General features: G+C 42.9%; 1 protein-coding gene across 1 annotated transcript in view; it reads right to left on the bottom strand.

Annotated features, from left to right (window-relative positions):
- Window positions 1-26064, bottom strand: part of LOC130834045 (uncharacterized) — a 491328-nt gene that overhangs the window by 427530 nt on the left and 37734 nt on the right. The window contains 7 exon segments of the mRNA XM_057704144.1: window positions 8618-8941; window positions 9023-9064; window positions 9419-9733; window positions 10790-11104; window positions 11182-11277; window positions 22905-23222; window positions 23312-23620. Coding sequence (XP_057560127.1) covers window positions 8618-8941; window positions 9023-9064; window positions 9419-9733; window positions 10790-11104; window positions 11182-11277; window positions 22905-23222; window positions 23312-23620 — 1719 coding nt within the window.

The following is a 26064-nucleotide window of genomic DNA, read 5'->3' on the forward strand; positions in this document are numbered from 1 at the left end:
AGAGCAAGAAGAAGTGTTGTGCACAGGGAAGACAAATCTATATCCAGAATAAGAGTCTATTCCAGTAAGGAAACTAACCACATCCTTACCCATGATGGAAGAGATGTAATGAAGTCAGCCTGCTAACAGGTTCATCTCCAAGGATGTAGTGTAATATCAGAAAAGAGGCTTTGTGTTCTGCAATGATCAGCTTTGATACTCACCAAAATTGAACCCAGATCAGACTTGATGAGAGAAAGACTAACTGCTGAGCCCATTTATAACTTCTGTTCTTCACACTATTGCCACGTGGTTCACAAGTCAATGAGCAAGCAGTGAAGTAACTTGGGAAAGCAGTTGATTGCCCTTCACAGAACACGTAATCCTCTCGGGATGATTTTTGAGCCCCACCTCTATGATAATGACCTTTGGTGAGCAATCACATGGGACACAAATATCTTCATACTTTGTGCCCTTGCAAATGATTTATCTGAACAACTCTTCTCCAACTCCTTGTTCTCAATCTTTCCATCATGCTCTTTCTAACTCTCTGAATATCCAGCCAAATGATTAGCCACTACCCATGAATCAGTATAGGTCCATAATTTATGAACTTTCCTCCTCCCAAGCAAAGTAGACAACTAAATGCTCTGCTCAAAGTTCTGTCCACTGAAAAGATTTCCTTTTCCTCTGCCTTGAAGGACCAGCGTTGAGGGATTCTAAAATACTGAGTTTATCCACTTTCAGGTGGTGTCCACGTAGCAGAACCATCTATAACACAGACTTGAATTTTTTCTATGTCGGTTGGACATAGGAAGCATTCCGTGAAGCCCCAGGGTGGGTTAAAGGAGAAGTGGCAATGCAACAGGATTAGGGGCCATTGGAGGTGCTACCATGAGGGGGGACAGGAATGTGTTTAAGCAAATAGCACTTTGCAAGCTCATTATGTACAAGGAATTATTGCCGGTGATTATATGTAATAATTCACGTAATCGTCACAACAATCCTATAAGGTAGTCTTTATTAACATCCTTATTCTACAGAGAGGAAAACCAAGTTAAAAACTCATCCAACGACTTCCCAGGTGGCCCAGTGGGTAAGAATCCGCCTGCCAATGCAGGGGACATGGGTTCGATCCCTGCCCCAGGAAGATACCACATGCCGCAGAGCAACTAAGCCCATGCGCCACAACAATTGAGCCTGCACTCTAGAGCATGTGAGCCACAACTATTGAGCCCATGTGCCACAACTACTGAAGCCCACACGCCTAGAGCCCGTGCTCTGCAACAAGAGAGGCCATCACAATGAGAAGCCCGTGCACCACAAGAAAGAGTAGCCTCAACTCGCCGCAACTAGAGAAAGCCCGTGTGCAGCAAAGAAGACCCAACACAGCCAATAAAATAAATAAATAAATAAACAAATTTATTAGAAAAAAAAAAAACTCATTCAAGGTCACCCAGCTAGCAAATGCGGTTTTGTGAAGCCAGGCAGTCTGACTCTGGAGCCTGCTCTTAACCACTACTCCTTAGTAAACCTGCGTAAATGGGGTAGAAAACATAAGGGTATCTTGGAAATGGTAGCAGAGCTGCTACTAAGGTCTTTGGCACCATCTGCTGTTGATTCAGAGTTGGCCGCAGCAAATCTTTGGATTCCCTCCAGTTGATGTTTATTCTTCCTCTTAAGGGATCATCTGCATATGATGTTTTCTTCTTCTGTTGGATCACTTATTCAAACAAGGAGATTGAGATTAGTTTGTTACCATGTAAATTTAGAAATTGTTCCTTGAACTGGTCTATTGCATGGGAAGGGCCCTGGAAATAAGAGCATCTGGCTAGATGATGCACACTGCAGGGGCAGGGAGTCCTCCCTGCGGGCCCCTGCTAGGGAGCCCTGGGGGCAGAGCAACCACAACACGAGGAGGATGCTGGAGTGAGGTGCTCTGGTGAGAGGAGGACGGGGTTTGGGGCCAAGACGGAAGGAGGTAAATTGGCTGAATCCTTTTTCCAGCACTTCAGGGCAGTCTTAATATTAACCAGAGCTCCTTCAAAGCTTTCTGATGGGATTCATTAGATGGAAGATACCCAAGGAAACTCTTATCTAAAGTATTTTATCAGAACATAACCATCCAATCAAGGTCAATAATAATAATTAAAAACTTGGATTGATTAATGGAATGTGGTTTACAAGACGATGGAAGTTAATCACATAAGTTCTTTACCTACATGAATAATAAAGTCTAAAAACTTTGGGAAAATGAAACCTATACGGCTCCTCTTGATCTAACTTGTACCACCTACATAATTAGAGCTCATCTGTGTCCCAGTGTGGGAAAAGGACAGTTAGAAGATACATCTGACACTTTGGGGCTCCTCTAAAGATAGATTCTCTGCTCGTGCCTGCTTTTTTATTAAAGCTTGATTATGGGAAATTTCTATGATTCATTTGACCTTGTTTAATAATTCATCCACAGTGGAACTACAGTCTTAGAAGTGCACGTGAAGTGAGGAAAACCTCAAGTCTGAGGGCTCCACAATTGCTGGTTTATATATTACTTAAAAGAAAGAATTTCAGTACTTCCCTGGTGGCGCCGTGGTTTAGAAACCGCCTGCCAAAGCAAGGGACATGGGTTCAATCCCTGGGCTGGGAAGATCCCATATGCCACAGGGCAATTAAACCCGTGTACAAAAACTACCGAGCCCACGAGCCAAAACTACTGCACTCTTGCATCCAGACCCCGTGCTTCGCAACAAGAGAAGCCACTGCAATGAGAAGCTCGTGCACCACGATGAAGAGAAGCCCCCTCTCACCACCACAACTAGAGAAAGCCCGCGTGAAGCAACAAGGACACGACGCAGGCAATAAATAAATAAATATAAAAAAAAAAGAAAGTAAGAATTTCATTTAAACCATGTCACCAAAGCCAAAAATTGGGGGTCTAGATTGATAATATTTGACTGTGCCAAGTTTTATCACCTAGTTCTGACTTTGAAGTTAACTTATAGTAGACACCTCTCCTGCACAACTTCAGAATCCTCTTAGCCTTGCTTCTTCCTGCATTTCTGGATGAAGCGACCAATTCCATGCAGGATTGGACTCATTCTCTGATGGTGATGCCTGGTGATGCTGCCTAGTAAAACCTGAAACTTTTTTTTTCCCCTGTAGGAATCATATTATTACCGACCACACAGGTTATTACGTTGGAAGTTAACATGTAACATAATCCCGGACATTTTCATGTCTTTGTGACACTCTCCACACTGCCCAGAATAAAGTATTTATGGGTGATAAGTGCCTGTGAAGTTTCAGGAAAATCTAGGGACTTCCAGTGGGTCCTTCCAAAATACATGGGACAGGCCTCCTAGCTTAAAATGCTAACTGCACTGTAAATAGGAAAGAACTTCCTATAAATTCTTTCCCCACATGACATTCTGGCTGCCTAGTGATAATTACTGTTATGCAGAGAAGTTTTCTGGCTTTTGTGGCAGACACTGGAATGATAAACCCTCCAAAACCACCCCTCACAAAAGGCCCCTTCACAGGCAACATGGGTCACTTGGAATGATGCTCTGATTTTCCTGATCTAAACACTCTGAAAGTCTCTTCATCAGCTACTGGCTGCTTCTTGAGCACCCAATCCATAACAGGCTCATCCTGCAACTCTCCCAGATCTGGGTGGTAAATCTTGTCCTACCCACCTCTCCCTTAATTGTATATGATTTTTATCATCAAAATTTATAGTAACTAGTTATTTTGGCTTCACTGACACCATGCATCAGAAATAAAATATAGTATTCTTGATGGGTATACTTTACTCTGTCATTTATTTCATCACTTCCCAATGGTAAATGGCCATGTGAGCTGCACGGGAAGAAGCCCTGTGCATCTCCCAACCCTTGTGCCCAGCCAAAAATTCAAAGGTTGCAGGTGTGAGTGCAGGTTGGACCCCCGGACAGTATCCAGAGCCACCAACTAAGTAACAGGTTAGGCTCAGCTCATGACCAGGCCACCACTCTCAGTTCTTGTATGAGTTCAGCAGCTCCTCCACATGTTCACAATGTAATGGGGTGTATTGGAAATGTAATCTTTGGCCACTTCTACAGAACATAAGAAGAAAAAAAGAAGCGATGGAGAGGAAAGACTGAATTTTAAAGGATTTTGTTAACCAACTAGACATGAGAGAAGAGTGAGGAGGAGTCTGGATGGGCTAAAGGAATAAATAGAATAACTTGGGGAATTAGAGTTGAAAAAGGAAAAGGTAATTATGTAGAATTAGATTTTTAACATGAAAAAATAGGCAGGATAAGGAAAACTGTATTCATCCTCTCTCACCAGCCAACCTCCCACCCTCAACTTTAAAACTCACACCCAATCTGGCGCCCAAGACTAATTAAAAACAGGTGATGTGACATCTCAGGGAAGAGCATACGGGAATGTTCAAGACTATTTCTTCCATAAGTTCATCTTGCTAGGAATGAGGGTGTGAGTATGGACCAAGTTTAGAGTCTCTTATCTAAATAAGAGTGACCTGGAGCATTTCTGAGCCTGACAAAGTCATGTCTTCATTAGCTTTTGGGAGAGGTGAGAAAACAAGTCAGTTCACTCACCTTGTATTTCCTTTGAGGAAAATTGTGACTGGGGACAAATCCTCTAAGAGCATTTGGGATTAAACTTGCCAAATTATCAAAAAGTTTCTTTATTCAGATATTTTATTTTGAGCAATTTCCATACAATATAGTTATATGTCAGCACTACTCTATTGGAATACAGGCAATTAGAATATCTGAGGCCTCATCTCACATTTAATATAATATCATGGGAAAGCCACCGTGGCTGTTTCAGGGGCACTTAGTTCAACGTCATCATACCCAGGGTCCCCCCGCTCCTCCTGGAGCAGATGGGGGCTCTCTTCTCCTTTCCCAGGATCAGCTGCCTCTCTAGAGAAGTGCAGAGAAGAGCCTGAAATAGCAAAGAGAAGTTTCATTAGAACTGAGACAAAGGGACAGGACAGTGCCCTGTGGTGGAAGCACGTTGAGTAAGTGGTGATGACAAAGCATCCTTGGGACCCAGGCTGTACGCAGGGAGGCTCAGGCTATTTCACATCAGTTACAGCACAGATATGTCAGGGCTGTCCTATCAGGATCTGGATCTGGGGCCTCAGCTTTTCTGGGAATCTTTGGATAATAGGATGTCTGTGGCCAACACCGGAGCTCTGTGAAGACCTGCTTCCTGACTTACACAATTTGCAAGGAGATGGCCCAAAGAATGGGAAGAATCATAAAAACAAATTTAAGATTTTCTCCTTTCACAAATGACAGATGTGAATTTAGAATGAGAGGAAGACCAGAGACAGGAAAAATCTCAGTTCCTCACTGACAATCCAACTCTGCTCTTAGTCGCCTTGACTTGTGTTCCCAAATGCCCACAAATACTATCACAGGCAGCATCCACAGATGGCCCCTCCCCAGAAACCACACAGATGGAGAAATACTCTTTTCTGGAGAATGAGTGCCTTCTCCTGGCCACTGAAACATCTGGAGCAGGTTAGCCCTTAGCTGCCCATAAAATCTGAGTCTATGGTCCACAACCATGGCTTAATATTAAGGTTACCATATATCATAGACTTTGTACATGTTAGTGATAACAGATGAACAGAGTGCATCTTCAATTATCAAACTGCTTCACAAATTCCAATACTACAATAACTTTTTTTAAATCTCTAACTACGTTTCTGTATGAGACAGCACAAAGGTGTTATGAGAAGAGTTGTTCCATTTTTAGGTTTGGTAAATATGTTCAATTAATCTACAAGTCTTAATGAAAGCACATCAAGGATACATTAATAAATTCATGTCACATTATGGAGACATAGATCCCAAGAACAGAGTGATTCCTCCCTCCCAAGGAGTCTGGCAGCATTAAAGGTGGGGTATGTTAGAGGTGATGCTATCACACACATGAGGTCATCCAAGTTTTGAATTTGCAGGAAGGATGGGCATTGAGAGCTCAAATTCACCCTTCCCAGGACATAGACAGATTACAAGAGATCAGCTAACCCCACTCACCTGTCTGAGAGGCCCTCATCCCATCCTCCTCCTCTGGGGGCACGTCTCCCTGGCTCATCATAGAAGCAGGAGGAGCCCCAAGCACTGGTACCTCTTCAGCATCATCATAACCTTCACCAGGGGCATCAGTCCTCTCATCTAGGAGTCCTAAGGGCAGGAAAGGGGGTCAGATGAAACGACAGTAAGTGGGTTGGCCTGGGAAATACCTAAGATCCAGTTTGACCAAGATTTTCTGAACTGCTAAATAGAGGCACTAATCACTCCTTGTTTCAACAGATTTCTTCTAAGGCTGTATTTCATTTTGATGTGCCCATAAACCAAAAAATAATTTAATAAATAATGTTTCCTGGTTAAAACTACATATCTCAATCTAATAAAGATACAAAAAAAAACCTACATATCGCAAAGCAACTCTTACACCAATGAGCATTACTAAAATATATTGACAAATTATGCTTTCCAAATGTTATTTCTTAAAGCAGTGCTGCCTGTTGTGAATGAATGAGGGTGATTCTGGACACAGAGAGCCCAGGCCCAACTGACACATCACAGAACAGCCAGAGAAGGGGGAGGACGGGCCCCATCTGGACACAAGGGATCCCTCTAGTCCGAAACGAAGACTGTTCCCCTTGAATCTCGTCTCTATGAGGGAAATTCTCCTGCCTGCAATACCCAGTGAGGCAAGTCCACCTCTACTACCTGCAGCAGACATATAGTCTCCGTGGTCCTCACTGTGCCTGGTGTAATATGGCAGTTTAGTCACCGAGTCATCTGACAGGAACCGTAGTGTGGAGAAAACATCACACAACAACCAGAATGACCCTCCCCACATGCATGGGACCTGTGTGAGGCTGAGGAGAAATGGGGGGCAGGCTTGGCTCCTGCCCTGTAGAGGGAGGCAGGGAGTTCACAGGGGCTCCGGAGAGGCCATCCTGCTGTCTTTGGAGGGGCTGCCTCTGTGAACCTGGGGCAGATGTGGGGTCTGTAGTATGGGGTCTGCAGATGCTGAGAAGATGGCTCACAGCCAGGGGGTGGCTGACGACCAGAGGTCCCAAGAGGGCAAGGCAGAGAGACCCACCTGTGTTGCCCAGAAGTTCCTCCTTCGCTGTCACAAGATAATCAAGCTCCTCGTACACGGCATCAGCAAGAGCATCTTCTAAATTGGATAAGGCTGAGAAACCACCAGCAGGTCAGAGACTGCCACCCTAGACACCCTGAACCAGCAGGCTAACCCTCCATCTCCCCGGGGCTCACATGTGGAAAACCCCTCAGAGCTGCCAGGACCTCTGCAGAGTCTCCCACCCCATGCACCCTGTCTGCAACTTCTGCCTTTGTGTGACCCTGAATCCACAGCTCAGCCCTGACTCTTTCTGGTCTCACAGAAGAGGCCATGACTTATGAGTGTTCACAACCCAATCCTAAGTACCTCTGTATATTCAGCACTTAGAGTTTAAGATGGACCAGATGGAATTCTGCAGATTCATGGGGGTAAGAAGAGAGACCTGGCCCAGGTTTCCTCTCCTCACACCTGGCCCCATTTCCTGCCTCCACACACTTTCCATGGTACTCAGTACCCCCTGAAGCCCACCTCTGCGCTCTGCTCTCCATCTCAGCAGCTGAGTCACCAGGATGATGAGGACCAGGAAGAGAAGAGCCCCCAGGATGAGGCAGAGGATAACAGGCAGGGAGAAGATGCCAGGAACAGGATTTAATTCTGGTATGGTCCCTAAGGAGGAAAAAGCAAGAGGGTTTGGAGAAGGTCCTGGGCACAGGGAAACTCCCTATGCCAGCATTTGCAGGGAGTTCTGGGCAATGAAATCCCAGCCTCAGACACAACTGCACTGACAGTCACTGGGCTCCCCCGGTTCTTGTCCTGAGATGATTCAACTCCACTTCAACCAGTGCGGCCCGAGTGAGAGCAGGAATTATCAGGGAGCCTCCCTGCTGTGACAGCCTCTGAGGACCAGGCTCCCAGCTTCACTCCTCTCCTTGTGCTTCAGGAGAGCAGAGCATCAAACAAGCCCTGGGACCAGCACCTTGCTGATGAGGAGCAACAGTCGTGGGCAGGTAGGAAAGCCTTAGATCCTGCAGCATAGGAACGAGCCTCCCTTGGCCTATGGACATGAGAAACTTCTAGTCCCGTGAACCAAGGCAGGGGGAGTTTCCCAAAGAAAATGCCCTGGTTCCTCAGGATCTTTCCCCTCCTGAGTGGCTAATTCTGTCAGAGAGTCCACACAGCAGGTCCCAGGGCTCTGAATATCTCCCCTGCAGTGGATCATGACACAGTACCTGCTCTAGTGGGGGGCAAAGTTGCTCTTCCACCTAAAGAGAAAGACAAGAGTTAGAAGCACAAGAATTGGTCAGGATGCAGGGCAGCCCTTTTTCCCTCCTGAGCCCTGAAATCACCCCTTAGTCACCAAAGCTTCAATGTTGAGTCCTCTCAGCTCCCCCGTCCGAGATCAGAGCTACAGCTCCTGGGTGCTTTCTGAATACAAATCCCACCACACCCCAGCCCAGCCCATTGCCCCAGCGCTGCCCCAGCTCAACCAGAGCACATCCCAAGCCCCTCCACTCACCAGAGCACCTCACGCCAGCATCCTCCTCGTGCTTGCAGTCGCTCTGCCCCCAGGGCTCCGCAGCACAGTCCCACAGGGAGGACTCCCGGCCCCCGCACTGCACCTCGTCCAGCCAGATGCTCCCATTTCCAGGGCCAAATGCCGCATCCCGCACGGCTTCCAGGGCATGGCCACAGCCCAGCTGCTGACACACCACCTCGGCCTCTGCCAGGCTCCAGGAGTCATCACACACTGTGCCCCAGGAGCCGCTGTGCCAGACTTCCACCCGCCCTGAGCAGTTGTCCTCTGAGGTGTCTCCTCCCCTGAGTCGGATCTTGTCTTTGTCTGAAAACACAGCAGCCCATCCTGTTACTGGAAGGAAGGAGCCCCTGGGAGCTACAGGGGAGGTGTGTGGGGATGATGTACCTGTGCAGGGGGCAGCAGTTGGACAGCTCTTGGGTCTCCTTCCTGCAGGAGCAAACAATGGGAAGTGCTGGATCAGGGGCAGCTGGAGGTGGTCTTGTCCCCAAACAAGATTATCTAAAGTCCTTGGCTCAGGCCAAGTGACAAGTGAAAACAGAGACCTCATTATCTAATGGGCTGAGACATTCACCTGATCTTATCAGCAGCTGAAATAACTTTACTTACTTGTTTACCAGTCTCCCCACCCCACAACGAATGCAAACACACACAGAGACACACAGACAAACACACATTTTGTAGATTCAACCTAAATTTATCACTTAAATTGGAATATCTAAAATCACACTAACAGCATCCTACAAGGTTGTGACAGACACACAGAAAGAGAAAGAAAGTTACCTGCACACGAGATATAGGCTTCATCCTTTGGATAGCATGAATTGTTATTCCAAGGGTCAGAAGGACACTGCCAGAGAGAGGTATCAGTTTTCCGGCACTCGATTCCATCTACCCACTGGGGTCTAGAACCTTCCCTAAGAGCAACAGAAGAGTTGAGGGTTCCACTGTCCCCACAGCCAAGCTGTCTGCAGATGATGGACACAGTGATGTCTTCCATGGGGCTGCGGCAGACACTGCCCCAGGTCCCGTTGTAGAAAACTTCCAGCCACCCAGCACACTCCTGGTCCTCGCTCACCATCCTGAGGGCCAGGAACTCTGAAATTGAAAGGAAGGAAACGGGACACAGTGAGCACTCCACTCAGTGCTCTGGGTTTTCCTCTCCTTGCAAAACTGTGACACTCATCCCTGACCCAGCTGACAAGATATCCACCAGGTGAGAAGACTGAAATTTGTCTCCTTTTTACCCGACTTTGCCCTTTGATGTTCATCTTGCTATTTCTACCACAATGATGCAGTGCAACATGAACTGACAGGACCACTGTCCTGGGCACCTGCAGGGAGGGGGAGCTGAATCCTGCTTCCCGACAAAACCTCTAGAAGAGTTGTGTGAAAGGAATGTGGTGTGGATGTTGGGGAAGTGGTAGAATAGTGGACCCAGAAATGTCTGCATCCCAATCCCTGGGACCTGTGACTATGTTACCTTACCTGTCACAAATCACTTTAAAGATATGATTAACATAAGGACATGGGATGGTGAGATTCAGCTGGAATACTGTGGATTAACCATGTGAGCCCAGTCTAATCACATCCGTAGACCCACTATCCTTAGAAATGAATAACATTTTCCAGCTCCAGTCAGAGGGAAATGTGACTGAGGAAGAATGGTCATAAAAGGCACTGCTGTCTGTCTGAAGAGGAAGAAAGAGGGCTCTGAGCCAAGGAATGCAGGGCACATTTAGAAACTAGAAAAGGCTGGGAAAGGGAATCCTCAGAGCCTCCAGGAAGAATGCAGCCCTGTGGACACCTGGATGTTAACCCACTGAGACCCTTGTCAGACTTCTAACATACAGCACTGTAAATAATAAATTTGTGGTTTCATTACAATATCAACAGGATCTGGAGATTTTGCTATCATAGTATCATAGGTAACTGAAAACTGAATGCTTCTTTCAAGTGGAAACTGTAAGAAATGGCTCTGCCAGCAGATATTGCTGAAAAGAAAGGACCAGACCCTCAGCCGCTGCAGGAAGTGAAAGCACCTAATCTTCACCTCTGCTGGAAGACAGGCTCCATGGGAGGAAGCTTCCTCAGAACCCCATCCTCCAGGGTCCCCACCTGCTCCCCAGCCTATGTACAGTGTGCAGCATGCACCTGAGCAGATGACCCCCGCGTCCTCCTTGTGTCTGCAGTCGTGCCGCCCCCAGCCCAGGGAAGGGCACCCCCACAGGTGGGATTCATTTCCTGTGCAGTTCAGGTCGTCCAGCCAGATGGGCCCTGATCCCGCCCCGAAGTGAGCAGACACCGTGGCGTTGACAGCTTCTCCACAGCCCAGCTGCCTGCACACCACGTGGGCATCGTCCAGGTCCCAGCCATCATCACAGATGGTGCCCCAGGAGCCCTGGTGAAGGATCTCCACTCTCCCGGCGCAGTGACCGCCCCCGTCCACCAGGCGGAGCTGTCTGCTGTCTGAGGAGAGAGAAATGGGACAATGGGGCATTGACACAAGGAATGAGAAGGGTCCTCGGGTCCTGTAGGACCCTCACCTGAGCAGTAGGTGGCGCCACTCTCTTCTGAGGCTGCAGAGCCTGCTGGTTCAGGCACTGAGTCATTGCACAGGGGCAGCACCTGGGTCTGGTTTCCTACAGAAAAAGCAATGATCAGAGGGTTGGTAGAGTTGAAGAATAGGAAACTGAATTAAGCTAAATAATGACCTAGTGATGAAGCCTGAGATGCAAACAGTAATACAGCAGAAAAGTTAACATAAATTTAGAGTTCACCCCTCTATGGAGAGTTCTGCTTCTGACAATGCCACAATTTTTGTTTTAGGCCAAGTGTTGCCCTAAGAATTAGATACATAATTGTTTCTCTTCCTAAATCTATCCTTAAATAGAAGCAAAACAAGATCCTTTCCAGAGGATTTCTACAAATTTTCATCTTCAATGCCTGTAATTAGAAAAATATGTATTTATATAAAAAAGATCTCGTGGAAAACCAATAGGAGAAAGGAGACATTAGAAAGACTCTTCCAGGTTATTCAGCTATTAAAGTTACCTGACAGAGAACTTAAATAGCCATGATTAAAGTGCTCCTGGAATTAACTGACAAGATGTGTTTCTTGGCAGAGAAATGTTAACAAAAAATAAATTAAAATTCTAAAGCTGAAAAACTTAATAGTGGAAATGAAGAACTAAAGAACTAGTGTATCAGAACATTAGATCAGCATAAGGTAGAAAAAGTAAAATGGAAGATCAGAGGATAAATATTCCTCTATCTAGAAATGCAGTTCCATAGTAAGTGTCCAGATTATATTGCTGTGTAAGAAAGTTTCCCAAAAAACTTAGCAGATGAAGCAAAAAAAAATATTTAATTTTGCTTATGATTTCCTGGGTCAGTAATTTGGTAGAGACTGAACTTGGCAGTTCTACCTTGGGGTCCTTCAGTGGTTGCACTTATATGTCACTGAAGTCATCTGAAAGCTTGACTGAAATGTCATTACATAAGGAAATTCCTTGAAATATTTTGTGGTAAAGGGACATTAACTCTGCAACCTAATTCAGAAAGATTTTACATATTCAGGGAAAAAGGGGGAAAGAGAGGGACAGAGAGAGATGGGGAGGGAAAGAGAGTGAGACAGAGAGAGATTAAAGCAAAATACTAACATTGGGAAATCCAGGTAAAGGTCATCTGGGAATTTTTATATTACTCTTGAAACCTTTCTATAAGTCTCAAATTACATCAAACTTTTTAAAAAATTTAAAAGGCAAAAACAAGTCAGAGAGAATTCATTCCTAGGACACTTTCACTAAAAGAAACACTAATGACATCAAAAACATGAAATGCCTAGGAGTAAACCTAGTAGAAGACGGGCAAAATCTCTGAGAGAAATTAGAGATGTAACTGAATGGAGGGATAAATCATGTCAATGAATAGGGAGACTCAAAATCGTCATAGTCAATCATCCTCAAATTTCTGTGTAGATTAAATCTAGTCTCAATCAAAATATCCTCATTTTTTTTTTTTTGGTGAAAATGACAAGCTGAATCCAAAATTTAAACAAAATACAAAAGACCAAGAATGACCAATGCAGTTGGCAAGAAAAGCAACAAAGTTGGAGGAGTTAATATAAAGTAACTCCTGTAAATTAAAATTATCCAGGCTTTCTATAAAGTTACATTAATTAAGAAAATGTGGTATTGCTACAAAAAGAGACAATACAATGGAACAGAAGAGAAAGTCTTAAAAAAGACTCAGACACATACCTTTCTGCTAATAACAAAGGTGGCACTGCAGTGGGGAAAAGAGTCTTTTCAGAAAAAGATCCTGAGTCAATTGGATATCAGTATGAAACTTGACCTTTATCTTACACAGATATCAGTCCCAGATGGAATGTACAATTATAAGCAAGAGAAAAATAAACTTATAAACTTCTATAAGATACTCTTGGAGAAGGTTTATATGATCTTGGAGTAGGCAAAGGTCTTTATAAAAGGACATAAGAAGCACTAAATATACAGAAAAAAGTTCATAAGTTATATTTCCCTAATATTAAGAATGTGGGGGGAGGGAGGAGATGACAGTGGAGTAGAAGGACATGGAGTACATCTGTCTCCACAGATGCATCAGGAATACATCGATAGATGCAACAATTCCCACAGAAAACTGGCTGAACACTAGCAGAAGACTTTGGACACTGGAAAGGACTATAAAGATCCTGGCATAACTGAGTAGGACCAAAAAAAAGGAAAGAAAGAAAAGAAAGGAGAAAGAGGAGGAGAAAAAAAAAAAAAAAAAAAAGGATGGGACCTGCACCCCAGGGCAGGGGAGCTGAAACAGAGGAGAGATTACCAAATTGAGGGAAACCCCCTCTCCAATGGGGAATTTGATTGGGTTAGAAGGGAGGCTTTTGGGGCTGTCCAAAGAGGGTGAAGTGGCTGATCTATGGCAGATGGGAAAGAGTGAGAAACACACAGATGGTCTGTACCATGGCCCTGCATGCCCCGGACTGAGATGTGTGTTCACAAGAGTGCAGGGGTTCTGGGAGTTGGAGAGTGGGGACCAGAGAACAGGCCCAGGGTGAGAACCATCGTTGGCTCCAGGGAGACAAACTGAGGGGATGGGAGGGAAGAAGTCTGCAGCAGGCAATGCCTACCATGGAAAACTTGGCTGCCAAGGAGACAGGGCACTACTGCTGAGTCACTCCTGCAGGGATAGGAGCCACTGTTGTAGCCTCTCTCTTGGTACCCAGGAGGAAAAAAGGGAGGCCCCCTCTGGGCCTAGCTGTCAAGCATCAGTCAACAAGGGATAGAAAAAGCCCCCTCAGGGGCTGGGCCTAGCAGGCCTGTTGCTGAGAGCCAACAGAAGTCTGGCCAGAGCAGGCAACTCTGGGGACATTCCTCTTACACATTCTTACATCCATGCCCACCAGCTTCCCTGTGCATTTGGCACTACTGCTGGGGCTCCCGTAATTCAAGAAGAGCATTACTGCTGACTCATATGCAGGGAGAGGAGCCACTATCGTAGCTCTTCTCTCAGTGCCTGCAATGAACAGTAAGGGAAGTGCCCTCTAGGCCTGGCTGGCGAGTGCCAGTCAAGAAGTAATAAAAAATAAAAAGCCCCCTCAGGGGCTGGCCCTAGCATGCCTGCTGCCAAGGGCCAAAAAAGGTCTGACCAGGGTGGGCCATCTCTAGGGACATTCCCCTTGCACCCATGCCTGCCAGCTTGCCTGAGCAATTGGTGTCCCTGCCGGGGCTCCTGCGATCCAAACAGGGTGCTACTGCTGACTCACATACAGGGGGAGGAGCCACTAATGTAGCCTTTCTCTTGGCACCTGCAACAAACAATAAATGAAGCTCCCTCTGACCTGGTTGTTGAACTCCAGTCAACAAGTAATAGAAAAAGCCCCCTCAAAGGCTGGCCCTAGCGTGCCTGCTGCCAACAGCCAAAAAAAGACTGGCCAGGGCAGGCCATCTCAAGAGACATTCCTCTTATGTCCATGCCCACTGGCTTCCCTGTGCAATTGGTGCTGCCACCAGGGCTCCCATGATTCAGGCAGGGCACTACTGCTGACTCACATGGAGGGGAAGGAGCCACTATTGTACACTTTCTCTCCCCACACACCAGCACCTGCAGACAACAATAAAGGAAGCTCCACTGGTCACAAAGTAATACAAAAAGCTCCCTGAGGGCTGGGCTCCATGCACCTTACACTGGGCACCAGTAAAGAACCACACTAAAGCCAGATTTTCTATATCCACGGCAGCCAGCATACCTGCACATTTGGCATCACCACTGGGGCTCCCATGATCTAAGCAGGTCGCTACTGCTGAGTCACACACAGGAAGAGAAGCCACTACCATAGCCTCTCTCTTCCCACACACCAGAGCCCACAGATGAACAATAAAGGAAGCCCTCACTGAGACAGACCCAAGAGCTCCAGGTCAGCCTCAGGACCAGACCCCTGTGGTTGTACCATATGCAGAGGCAGAGACAAAACCAAAGCTGAATGCCAGGGATAAGGGGACTAAGGAAGAGGATCTAAAATCTTACACAAGCTGCAAACTAAATCCCCATGATCAGCTAGGTAGACCCTATGTCTTTGGAATATCTGAGTAGACAATGAATGTTCCCACAAATGAAAAAGGTCTAGCTCTGGCAGCTGTGGACTTTGGGAGCAAGCACACAGAGGAATTGGGTCAGATCAGAGCCTAAGTGGACCCCATAGGGCTCACAGCAGGCCCAGAGTCCAACCCAGAGGCAGAGGAGGGCCTCTACAGGAGGTGAAGGGGACCTGTACAAGGACACTTACATCTCAGACCCCAAGGAAACAGAATTATGATTATTAATTCTATTGATTTGATCCATTCTGTTGTATGTTCTAGCTTTTTTTTTATTACAATCTTAGTCCTAACAGATCTACACGTTTTATAACATTTTTTTCAATTTTTTAATTATATTTTTTATCCTTTTTATATATTTCTACTTATAGTTAGCTATTCTGTTGTGCTAAGTTCTTCTTCCCTATTTTTTTATCTTTAATACACTTCTACTTTATTTTTTCTTTTTCCTTTTATATTTCCATTTATACTATGCTTTTGTGATGCTCTGTGTTTTATCACTTTTTATTTTATCTTAATAAACATTTAATCATTACTATCGGTCTGCTCTGTGTCCTTGCTTTATTCTTCAGATGACACACTGCTTTGGTTATTGTTTTTAGGTTTTGTCTTTCTCTTAGTTCTAATTATAATTGTTTGATTTTGTTTTGGGGATCTTCACCCTATCTGCTTGTTCTCTTGCTTTTTGTTATATTTGGTCCTTGTTTCTATTTGGTCCCTGTTACATTTGGTCCTTGTTTTCACAATTCCTCTGGGGTTTTGTTGTCTTTTTTTTTTTTTTTTTTTTGTCCTTTTCTTTTCTCTTCCTTTTTAAATATTGTTTATATATTTCCATATCAACATTGCTCTTCTGTTGTACTGTCTTCTTTCCCCTTTCTGTTTTTTCTTTTTTTAAAAAAAACCATTCTTATCAGTTTGTTTTGTTTCTTTGCATCAGTCTTCAGTTGGCACTTTGTTTGGGTTTTGTTTTTTTTGGTTTTGAGTTTTTGTTGGTTTTCTCTTTAATTGATTTCATTCTGAGATTCTTCTGTCTGGTTGTTCTAGTTCTTTATGTTTTATTGGGTTCTGTTTTTGTTTCTTTTGTGTGTTTACACATTTCCTTGTTTCAGTATTTGTTTGTTTGACTTAACTTTTTACCATTAGTCTGGGGCTTGGATAGTCTTTTTTAATCCCCTTTATTGCCAAGATGAGTAACCTGTGGGGTCTTGATTCCTTGAGGAGAAGTCAAGCCAGAAGCTCTGAGGAGGTAGCATGGAGTCCAGGATGCTAGACCACAAGAGAATCCCTGGCCACAGGGAATAATAAGCACAGAGAGCATGGATGGAGGCCTCTATCAGAGTCAAAGATCTGGTTTCACCAAACTGCCTGCAACCACCAGTGCTGGATACCTCACACCAAACTACAAACAAGACAGGAACACAAACCCACCCATCAGCACACAGACTACCTAAAGCCATACTACACTCACAGGTACCCCAAAACATACCACCTGACATGGCCCTGCTAAACAGAGGGAGAACACTCAGATCCACACACCAGAAAGCAGGCACAAGTCCCTCCCATCCGGAAGCCTACTCAAGACACTGGACAAACCCCACCACAGGGGCCAGAGAACAGAAACAAGAGGAATTACAACTAGGCAACCTAGAGAAAGGAGACCTCAAATACTGTAAATTAGACAAAATGAGAAAACAAAGAAACACCTTCCAGGCAGAGGAGCAAGAAAAAAACACACATGACCAAATAAATGAATAAGAAAAAGGCAATTTGCCTGAAAAGGAATTCAGAGTAATGATAGTAAAGATAATTCAAAATCTCAAAAACAAAATAGAGAAAATACAAGAAACATTTAATAAGGACCTACAAGAACTAAAAAGCAAACAAACAGTAATGAACAACACAATAACTGAAATTAAAAATACTCTACATGGAATCAACAGCAGAATAACTGAGGCATAAGAATGAGTAAGTGAGCTGAAAGATAGAATGGTGGAAATAACTGCCACAGAGCAGGAAAAAGAAAAAAGAATAAAAAGAAAGCAACACAGCAGGGAGGGTGGGGGGGACTCGAGGGGGGGGAGTCAAGGAAGGGAGGGAATATGGGGATATGTGTATAAAAACAGATGATTGAACCTGGTGTACCCCCAAAAAAATAAAATAAAATAAAATAATAAAAAAAAAAAGAAAGAAAGGAACACAGTCTCAGAGACCTTGGGGAACACATGAAGCACACCAACATCCGAATCATAGGCATTCCAGAAGAAGAAGAAAAAAAGAAAGTGTCTGAGAAAATATTTGAAGAGATTATAGTCAAAAACTTCCCCAACATGGGAAAGGAAACAGTCAATCAAGTCCAGAAGCACAGAGAGTCCCATACAGAATAAACCCAAGGAGAAACACACCAAGGCACAGATTAATCAAACTAACAATAACTAAACACAAAGAAAAAATATTAAAAGCAGCAAGAGAAGAGCAACAAATAACACATAAGGAAAAACCCATGAGGATAACAGCTGATGTTTCTGCAGAAACTCTGCAGGCCAGAAGGGAGTGGCAGAATATACTGAAAGTCTTGAAAGAGAAAATTCTACAGCCAAGAATACCCTACCCAACAAGAATCTCATTCAGATTTGACAGAGAAGACAAAGGCTTTACAAGCAAGCAAAAGTTAAGAGAATTCAGCACCACCAAACCAGCCTTAAAACAATTGCTAAAGGAACTTCTCTAAGCAGGAAACACAAGAGAAGGGAAAGACGTACAAAAGCAAACCCAAAACAATTAAGAAAATGGTAATAGGAACATAATGTCAATAATTACCTTAAATGTAAGTGGATTAAATGCTCCAACCAAAAGACACAGACTGGCTGAATGGATACAAAAACAAGACCCTTATATATGCTGTCTACAAGAAACACACTTCAGACCTAAGGACACATAGACTGCAAGTGAGGGGATGAAAAAAGATATTCCATGCAAATGGAAGTCAAAAGAAAGTTGGTGTAGCTATACTTATATCAGACACATTAGACTTTAAAATAAAGACTATTACAAGAGACAAGGAAGGACACTACATAATGATCAAGGGATCAATGCAAAAAGAACATTTAACAATTGTAAATATCTATGTACCCAACACAGGAGCACCTCAATATATAAGGCAAATGCTAACAGCCATAAAAGGGGAAATCGACAGTAACACAATAATAGTACAAGACTTTAACACCTCACTTACAATCAATGGACAGATCTCCAAGCAGAAAATAAATAAGGAAACACAAGCTTTAAATGACACATTAGACCAGATGGACTTAATTGATATTTATAGGACATTGCATCTAGAAGCAGCAGAATACACTTTCTTCTCAAGTGCACATGGACCATTCTCCTGGATAGATCATATTTTGGGCCACAAATTAAGCCTCAGTATATTTAAGAGAATTGAAATCGTATGAACCATCTTTTCCGACCACAATGCCGTGAGCCTAGACATAAATTACAGGAGAAAAAACTATTAAAAAATACAAACACATGCAGGCTAAACAATATGCTATTAAACAACCAAAAGATCAATGAAGAAATCAAAGAGGAAATCAAAAAATACCTGAAAAAATGGCAATGAAAACACTATGACCCAAAATCTATGGGATGCAGTTCTAAGAGGGAAGTTTACAGCAATACAATCCTTCCTCAAGAAACAAGAAAATTATCATATAAACAACCTAATCTTACACCTAAAACAATTAGAGAGAGAAAAAAAAAAAAACCAGACTTAGCAGAAGGAAAGAAATCATAAAGATCAGATCAGAAATAAATGAAAAAGAAAAGTAGGAAACAATAGCAAAGATCAATAAAACCAGAAGCTACTCCTTTGAGAAGATAAACAAAATTGATAAACCATTAGCCAGACTTATCAGGAAAAAAATGGAGAAGACACAAATCAACAGAATTAGAAATGAAAAAGGAGAAGTAACAACTGACACCACAGAAATACAAAAGATCATGAGAGACTACTACAAGCAAATATGTGTCAATAAATTAGATAACCTGGAAGGGATGGAAAATTCTTAGAAAAGTACAATCTTCCAAGACTGAACCAGGAAGAAATAGAAAATATGAACAGATCAATCACAAGCACTGAAATTGAGACTGTGATTAAAAATCTCCCAACAAATAAAAGCCCAGGGCCAGATGGATTCACAGGCAAATTCTATCAAACATTTAGAGAAGAGCTAACACCTATCCTTCTCAAACTCTTCCAAAGACACCAGAAGGAGGAACACTCCCAAACTCATTCTATGAGGCCACCATCACCATGATACCAAAACCAGACAAAGATGTCACAAAAAAAGAAAATTACAGGCCAATATCATTGATGAATATAGATGCAACAGTCCTCAACAAAATACGAGCAAACAGAAACCAACAGCACATTAAAAAGATCATACGCCATGATCAAGTGGGGTTTATCCCTTGAATGCAAGGATTCTTCACTATATGCAAATCAATCAATATGATACACCATATTAACAAACTGAAGGACAAAAACCATATGATAATCTCAATAGATGCAGAAAAAGCTTTTGACAAAATTCAACATCGATTTATGATTAAAAAAAAAAAAACTCTCCAGAAAGTGGGCATAGAAAGAAATTACCTCAACATAACAAAAGCCATATATGACAAACCAACAGCCAACACCATTCTAAATGGTGAAAAACTAAAAGCATTCCCTTTAAGAACAGGACCAAGACAAGGGTGCCCAATCTCACCACAATTATCCAACATAGTTTTGGACGTTTTAACCACAGCAATCAGAGAAGAAAATGAAATAAAAGGAATCCAAATTGAAAAAGAAGTAAATAGTCACTCTTTGCAGATGACATGATATTATACATAGAAAACCCTAAAAATGCTACCAGAAAACTGCTAGCACTAATCAATGAATTTAGTGAAGTAGCAGGATACACAATTAATGCAAAGAAAATTTCAATCCTATACACTGGTAACAAAAGATCAGAAAGAGAAAATAAGGAAACACTCCCATTTACCACTGCAACAAAAGAATAAACCTGCCTAAGGTGGCAAAAGACCTGTATATATAAAAGTATAAGACACTGATGAAAGAAATCAAAGACAATACAAACAGATGGAGGCACATACCATGTTCTTAGATTGGAAGAATCAACATTGTGAAAATGACTATACTACCCAAAGCAATCTACAGATTCAATGCAATTGCTATCAAATTACCAATGGCTTTTTTCACAGAACTAGAACAAGAAATTTTACGATTTGTATGGAAATGCAAAAGACTCCAAATAGCCAAAGCAATCTTGAGAAGGAAAGACAGAGTTGGTGGAATCAGGCTCCCTGACTTCAGACTATACTACAAGGCTACAGTGATCAAGACAGTATGGTACTGGCACAAAAGCAGACGTATAGATCAATGGAACAGAATAGAGAGCTCAGAGATAAACCCACACACATATGGGCACCTTATCTTGACAGAGGAGGCAAGAATACACAATGGAAAAGAGACAGCCTCTTCAATAACTGATGCTGAGAAAAGTGGACAGCTACATGTCAAAGAATGAAATTAGAACACTTCCTAACACCATACACAAAAATCAACTCAAAATGGATTAAAGACCTAAATATAAGGCCAGACACTATAAAACTCCTAGAGGAAAACATAGGCAGAACACTCTATGACATAAATCAAAGCAAGATCCTTTTTGACCCACCACCTAGAATAATGGAAAAAAATCAAAAATAAACAAATGGGACCTAATGAAACTTAAAAGCTTTTGCACAGAAAAAGAAACCATAAACAAGACAAGAAGACAACCCTCAGAATGGGAGAAAATATTTGACAGTGAAGCAATGGACAAAGGATTAACCTCCAAAATATACAAGCAGCTCATGCAGCTCAACATCAAAAAAGCAAACAACCCAATCCAAAAATGGGCAGAAGACCTAAATAGATATTTTTCCAAAGAGGACATGCAGATGGCTAACAAACACATGAAAAGATGCTCAACATCACTAATCATTAGAGGAAAGCAAGTCAAAGCCACAATGAGGTGTCACCTCACATTGGTCAGAATGGCCATCATCCAAAAATCTAGAAACAATAAATGCTGGAGAGGGTGTAGAGAAAAAGGAGCCCCCCAGCACTGTTTGTGGGAATGTAACTTGGTACAGCCACTATGGGAAACAGTTTGGAGGTTCCGTAAAAAACTAAAAATAGAGCTACCATATGACCCAGCAATCCCACTCCTGGGCATATACCTGGAGAAAACCATAATTCAAAAAGATACATGTACCACAATATTCACTGCAGCATTATTTACAATAGCCAGAACATGGAAGCAACCTAAATGTCCATCAACAGATGAATAGATAAAGAAGATGTGGCACATGTATACAATGGGATATTACTCAGCCATAAAAAAGAATGAAATTGAGTTATTTGTAGTGAGGTGGATAGACCTAGAGTCTGTCATACAGAGTGAAGTAAGACAGAAAGAGAAAAACAAATACCATATGTTAACGCATATATATGGAATCGAAAAAAATGATACTGATGAACCCAGTGGCAGGGCAAGAATAAAGATGCAGATGTACAGAATGGACTTGAGGACACGGCAGGGGGTGGGGCGAAGGGGAATCTGGGACAAAGTGAAAGATTAGCATTGACATAGATACACTATCAAATGTAAAACAGCTAGTGGGAAGCTGCTGCATAACACAGGGAGGTCAACTCGATGATTGGCAATGACTTAGAGGGGTGGGATAGGGAGGGTGGGAAGGAGTCATGGGAGGAAGGCGATATGGGAATATATATATAAATACAGCCAATTCATTATGTTGTACAGCAGAAACTAGCAAACAGTGTAAAGCAATTATACTCCAATAAAGAGCTAAAAAAAAAAAAAGAATGTGGTTCATCAAAGGACACCATATCATTAAGAAAATGAAAATAAAAGACCAAGGGTTAAACGCACAAAATAAATAACATATATTTGCACCCAAAGTCATTGTCATGGTAATTTGGAGCACCATATTTGTAATAGTTAAGAACTGGAAACAAATCTCTACCATCTACTGTCGAATGGATCAATATGTGGTCACGTGATCATTCAAAGGAATACTCTGCAGTAACAAAAATGAATAAAGTGCTGCTATAAACAATATCATGGGTAAATCCCAAATACAATGTTGAGTCGAAGAAGTTAGACACAAAAGAAAACATACTGCATGATTTTATATAAAGTTCAAAAGCTGATAAAATATTCTATGGTCATAGAAGTTAGGTAAGCGGTTTTTGCTTGGTGAAGAGGGAGGGCATAGCTATGGGAAGGCAACAATGACTGTTGTTGTGCTGATAATGTTCTCTCTGTTGATCTCGGTTGGGGTACATGAGTGAAGTATAGACGTATTACTTATACATTGTTTTCTATCATTATATGTAAATAATAATGTTTCTTAAAAACATATTGTTCCCCTTAACATTTCTTGCCCTGACCTGAAAAATGAATGAACAGTGAGAAGAACCATATTTCACCATGAAATATCTTAGATTTGAAGCCAGTTTTCAAACACACTCTGTCTTAGGGACATTTCATTCAAGGAGCATCCCTCTCTCTTACCTGAGCAGATCACAGAGGCTGTGTTTCCATGGGTACAGTCAGGAACACCCAGGGCAGTCACAGGGCAACTCCACAAGGAGGACTCAGCCCCCGAGCAGTGAAATCGGGCTTTTGAGATCTTATCACTTCCTTCCACAAAGTGTGCTCCTTTTGAGGTGGACATAGCGACTCCACAGCCGAGCTGACGACAGACAACATTGGCATTGGCCAAACTCCAGTGGGAGGCACAGAGCGCTCTCCATCGTCCAGAAATATTCACCTCCACTTGCCCCTCACACTGAGAGGTGCCGTTTTTCATGAGCCGGACTTCTGCATACACTGAAAAAGATAGGATTTCAGCAAAATCTTATGGTTTTCTCACATGAACAGGGTAAGCAAGGAGGTTAGAGTCCTGATCTGCATCTCACCTGAACAGACAAGGTGAACAGCTCCACTGTGGTGACAAGTGCCCCCCGGACAGGGCACTCTGGGGCAGGACCAGAGCTCAGGTTCCTCCCCCTCACACCTGAACTCTTCAGCCCAGACCTGGCCATCTGACTCTCTGAAGGGCACATGTCCCAGGACAGACACAGCCTTGCCGCATCCCAGCTCTGCACAGATGACCTGGGCAGTGGGGAGTGTAAAGTTCCCATCAGGCACCGGGGTCCAGCCTTTTCCAGAACGCACTTCTACTCGCCCTGAGCAGGGTCCATCCCCCTCAGCTAGACGCACAAACCCTAAGAGAAAAACAACAACAACAACAAGAAAACCAGTGAGTGTTCAGGATCCCGGCTTGGCAGTTGGAAACAACATGTCACAAGCAATGGTGTGAAAGCTTTTATATTCCAGGAGTGGGACATGGAGAGAGAATCTGACAGTTATTGTCAGAATTGCATTTTCAGGAGCAAGTTTCTGAAGAGAGGTCCAGAAGGATTTCCAGGGTCAGTTTGGAACAGCTGATTTCCAAGAATGTGTGTTTTGAGGTTGGTTAGGAATGTGAATTCCTCATCCAGGGGCCTAGAAACTACAGGGCCCAAGAAAACTGTACAGTAGTGGGCATCAAACTTGGGTGCAGAGCTGAACTAACCCAGAGTGAAAAAGATCCATGGGATTCAAAAGGTTAGAGGCCTAAGAGGCAGACAAGGTTAGAAGGCCATCCTGAGATTTCTGGGATTAGAATTCTGGCCAGTTTTCTCTCAGGAGCCAATACTCAAGTCACTGAGAATAGGGAAAGTCACGAGAGCTGGATCTGTGGGTGCACACCAAACTGCCCATAGACTTACGGCTCAAGGGAAGACATCTAGATGTTATAACAAGTCTACTTTTATGATTTCACATATATTTCTCATAATTTTTGATGATGAAAAATTCTTAGGCGTCTTGATTGTGAAAAGATGTTTTCCACAGATGAGTTTGGATATTAAGAAAGCTCAGAGTCATAGGAGAAGAAGGGGCTGGTCCCAGCCATCTTTCTTGGAAGCCTAGGATTTATCAATGAACCTGGGAGAGAGTGAGTTCTCAGAGGGATTATGCAAAAGAGCTGAGTTTGTTGATTACTTCATACTAGGGGTTTTTCTTCCAAGATATGAGAATTTTAGCAAATTCTAAGCAGTGATGGTAATTTAATGTATTTTAATCCTATCTGTTGCTAACTGCCCATTCCTTTCCTATTCGGATTCATGAGAAATAGTCAATATGCTGTAAAAAAGCAGAGTGAGAGGAAGAGAGCAGAGCGCAAACAGCCATGTAAAATTTAGAGACTTGCAAATCGCAAAAGCCTCAATATGGATGAAAAATAGAAAGATTTGGGAAAATATTTGTCCAACAAGTTTTTAACACATTTTATCCCCGATGCTCTTCCCATCCGCCACCTAACCCTGCTACCCTTTCCCATTTCTCCCACTGCAGACAACAAAAAACAGTCTTAAGAGCTACAAATGGATAGAAAGGAGACTCTAAAAGGGAAGAACTTCTGTAGACGTGGAGTGCGAGTGGGGTGTGTGGTAGGTTAAATTGGGAGTGAGTGGAGTATGAAACTGAAAGAGAGAGACCAAAGAAAAGATTCATATTCATAATCATGACTTGGTCCTTTAGGGATCATATTTTGGATGGAGAATAGGTAATCCAATGAAAAAAATAAAACCTCATATCACAAAGAGCAAAATTTTTAATACACTTGCCTGGTTTCTGAATCTGCTCATGATTACTACGTACATGGTGGAATTCTTTCTGATAAAGAACTCTGATTGCATAAGTATGTGAACTTTGAAACAAATGTTATGGAGGTTCAGAAAGAATGTTTTAACAGAATAAAAATCTACTACAGAGAGCAGGAGAGAGAAGGAAAGACACCACAGAAGTTAAAGTATTGAAGGATTAGCTTGACCACTTGTATGAGAATGAATGGTAAGGGCTTCCTAGGTGGCACAGTGGTTGAGAATCCGCCTGCCAATGCAGGGGACACAGGTTCAATCCCTACTCCAGGAAGATCCCACATGCTGCAGAGCAACTAAGCCCATGCACCACAACCATTGAGCCTGTGCTTTTGAGCCCGTGAGCCACAACTATTGAGCCCACGTGTTGCAACTACTGAAGCCCACACACAACTATTGAGCCCATGTGCTGCAACTACTGAAGCCCACGCGCCTAGAGCCTGTGATCCACAGCAAGAGAAGCCACAGCAATGAGGAGTCTGCGCACCACAGCAAAGAGTAGCCCCCACTCACCGCAACTAAAGAAAGAAGACCCCACACAGCCAATAAATTAATTAATTTTTTTAAAAAAAGAATGAATGGCGAGAGGATGACCTGCTTGCCTATTATTATTTATCCATTTCCATCTCCCCAGAGAGGCCCAAGTTAGGACCCCAGTCTGGTCTGGTTGGGAGTTTGGTCATAAGCTACAGATTCTAATTAAAGCATTTTTGCTTAACAGGTTGTTAGTTTCTATATGAATCCCATGAGATTACAAATTTAGAAAGAACAAGAAAGAAATATTTCTTGTTTGCTGCTTTATGTACCCTGATATATGTTAAATACTCAGATATATGTTGAATAATCAATAAAGTCTTATACATATTAGGAAAGAATCTTCTAAGATAATTATTTCTTTTTTATTTTCTACATGATTTTAAAATTTACATGGAAAAGTATGTGTGTGCAGATTGCAAGAAAATTTATGA

This window comes from Hippopotamus amphibius, chromosome 12, assembly GCF_030028045.1.
Source record: "Hippopotamus amphibius kiboko isolate mHipAmp2 chromosome 12, mHipAmp2.hap2, whole genome shotgun sequence".
In the NCBI taxonomy this organism is placed as follows: Eukaryota; Metazoa; Chordata; class Mammalia; order Artiodactyla; family Hippopotamidae; genus Hippopotamus; species Hippopotamus amphibius.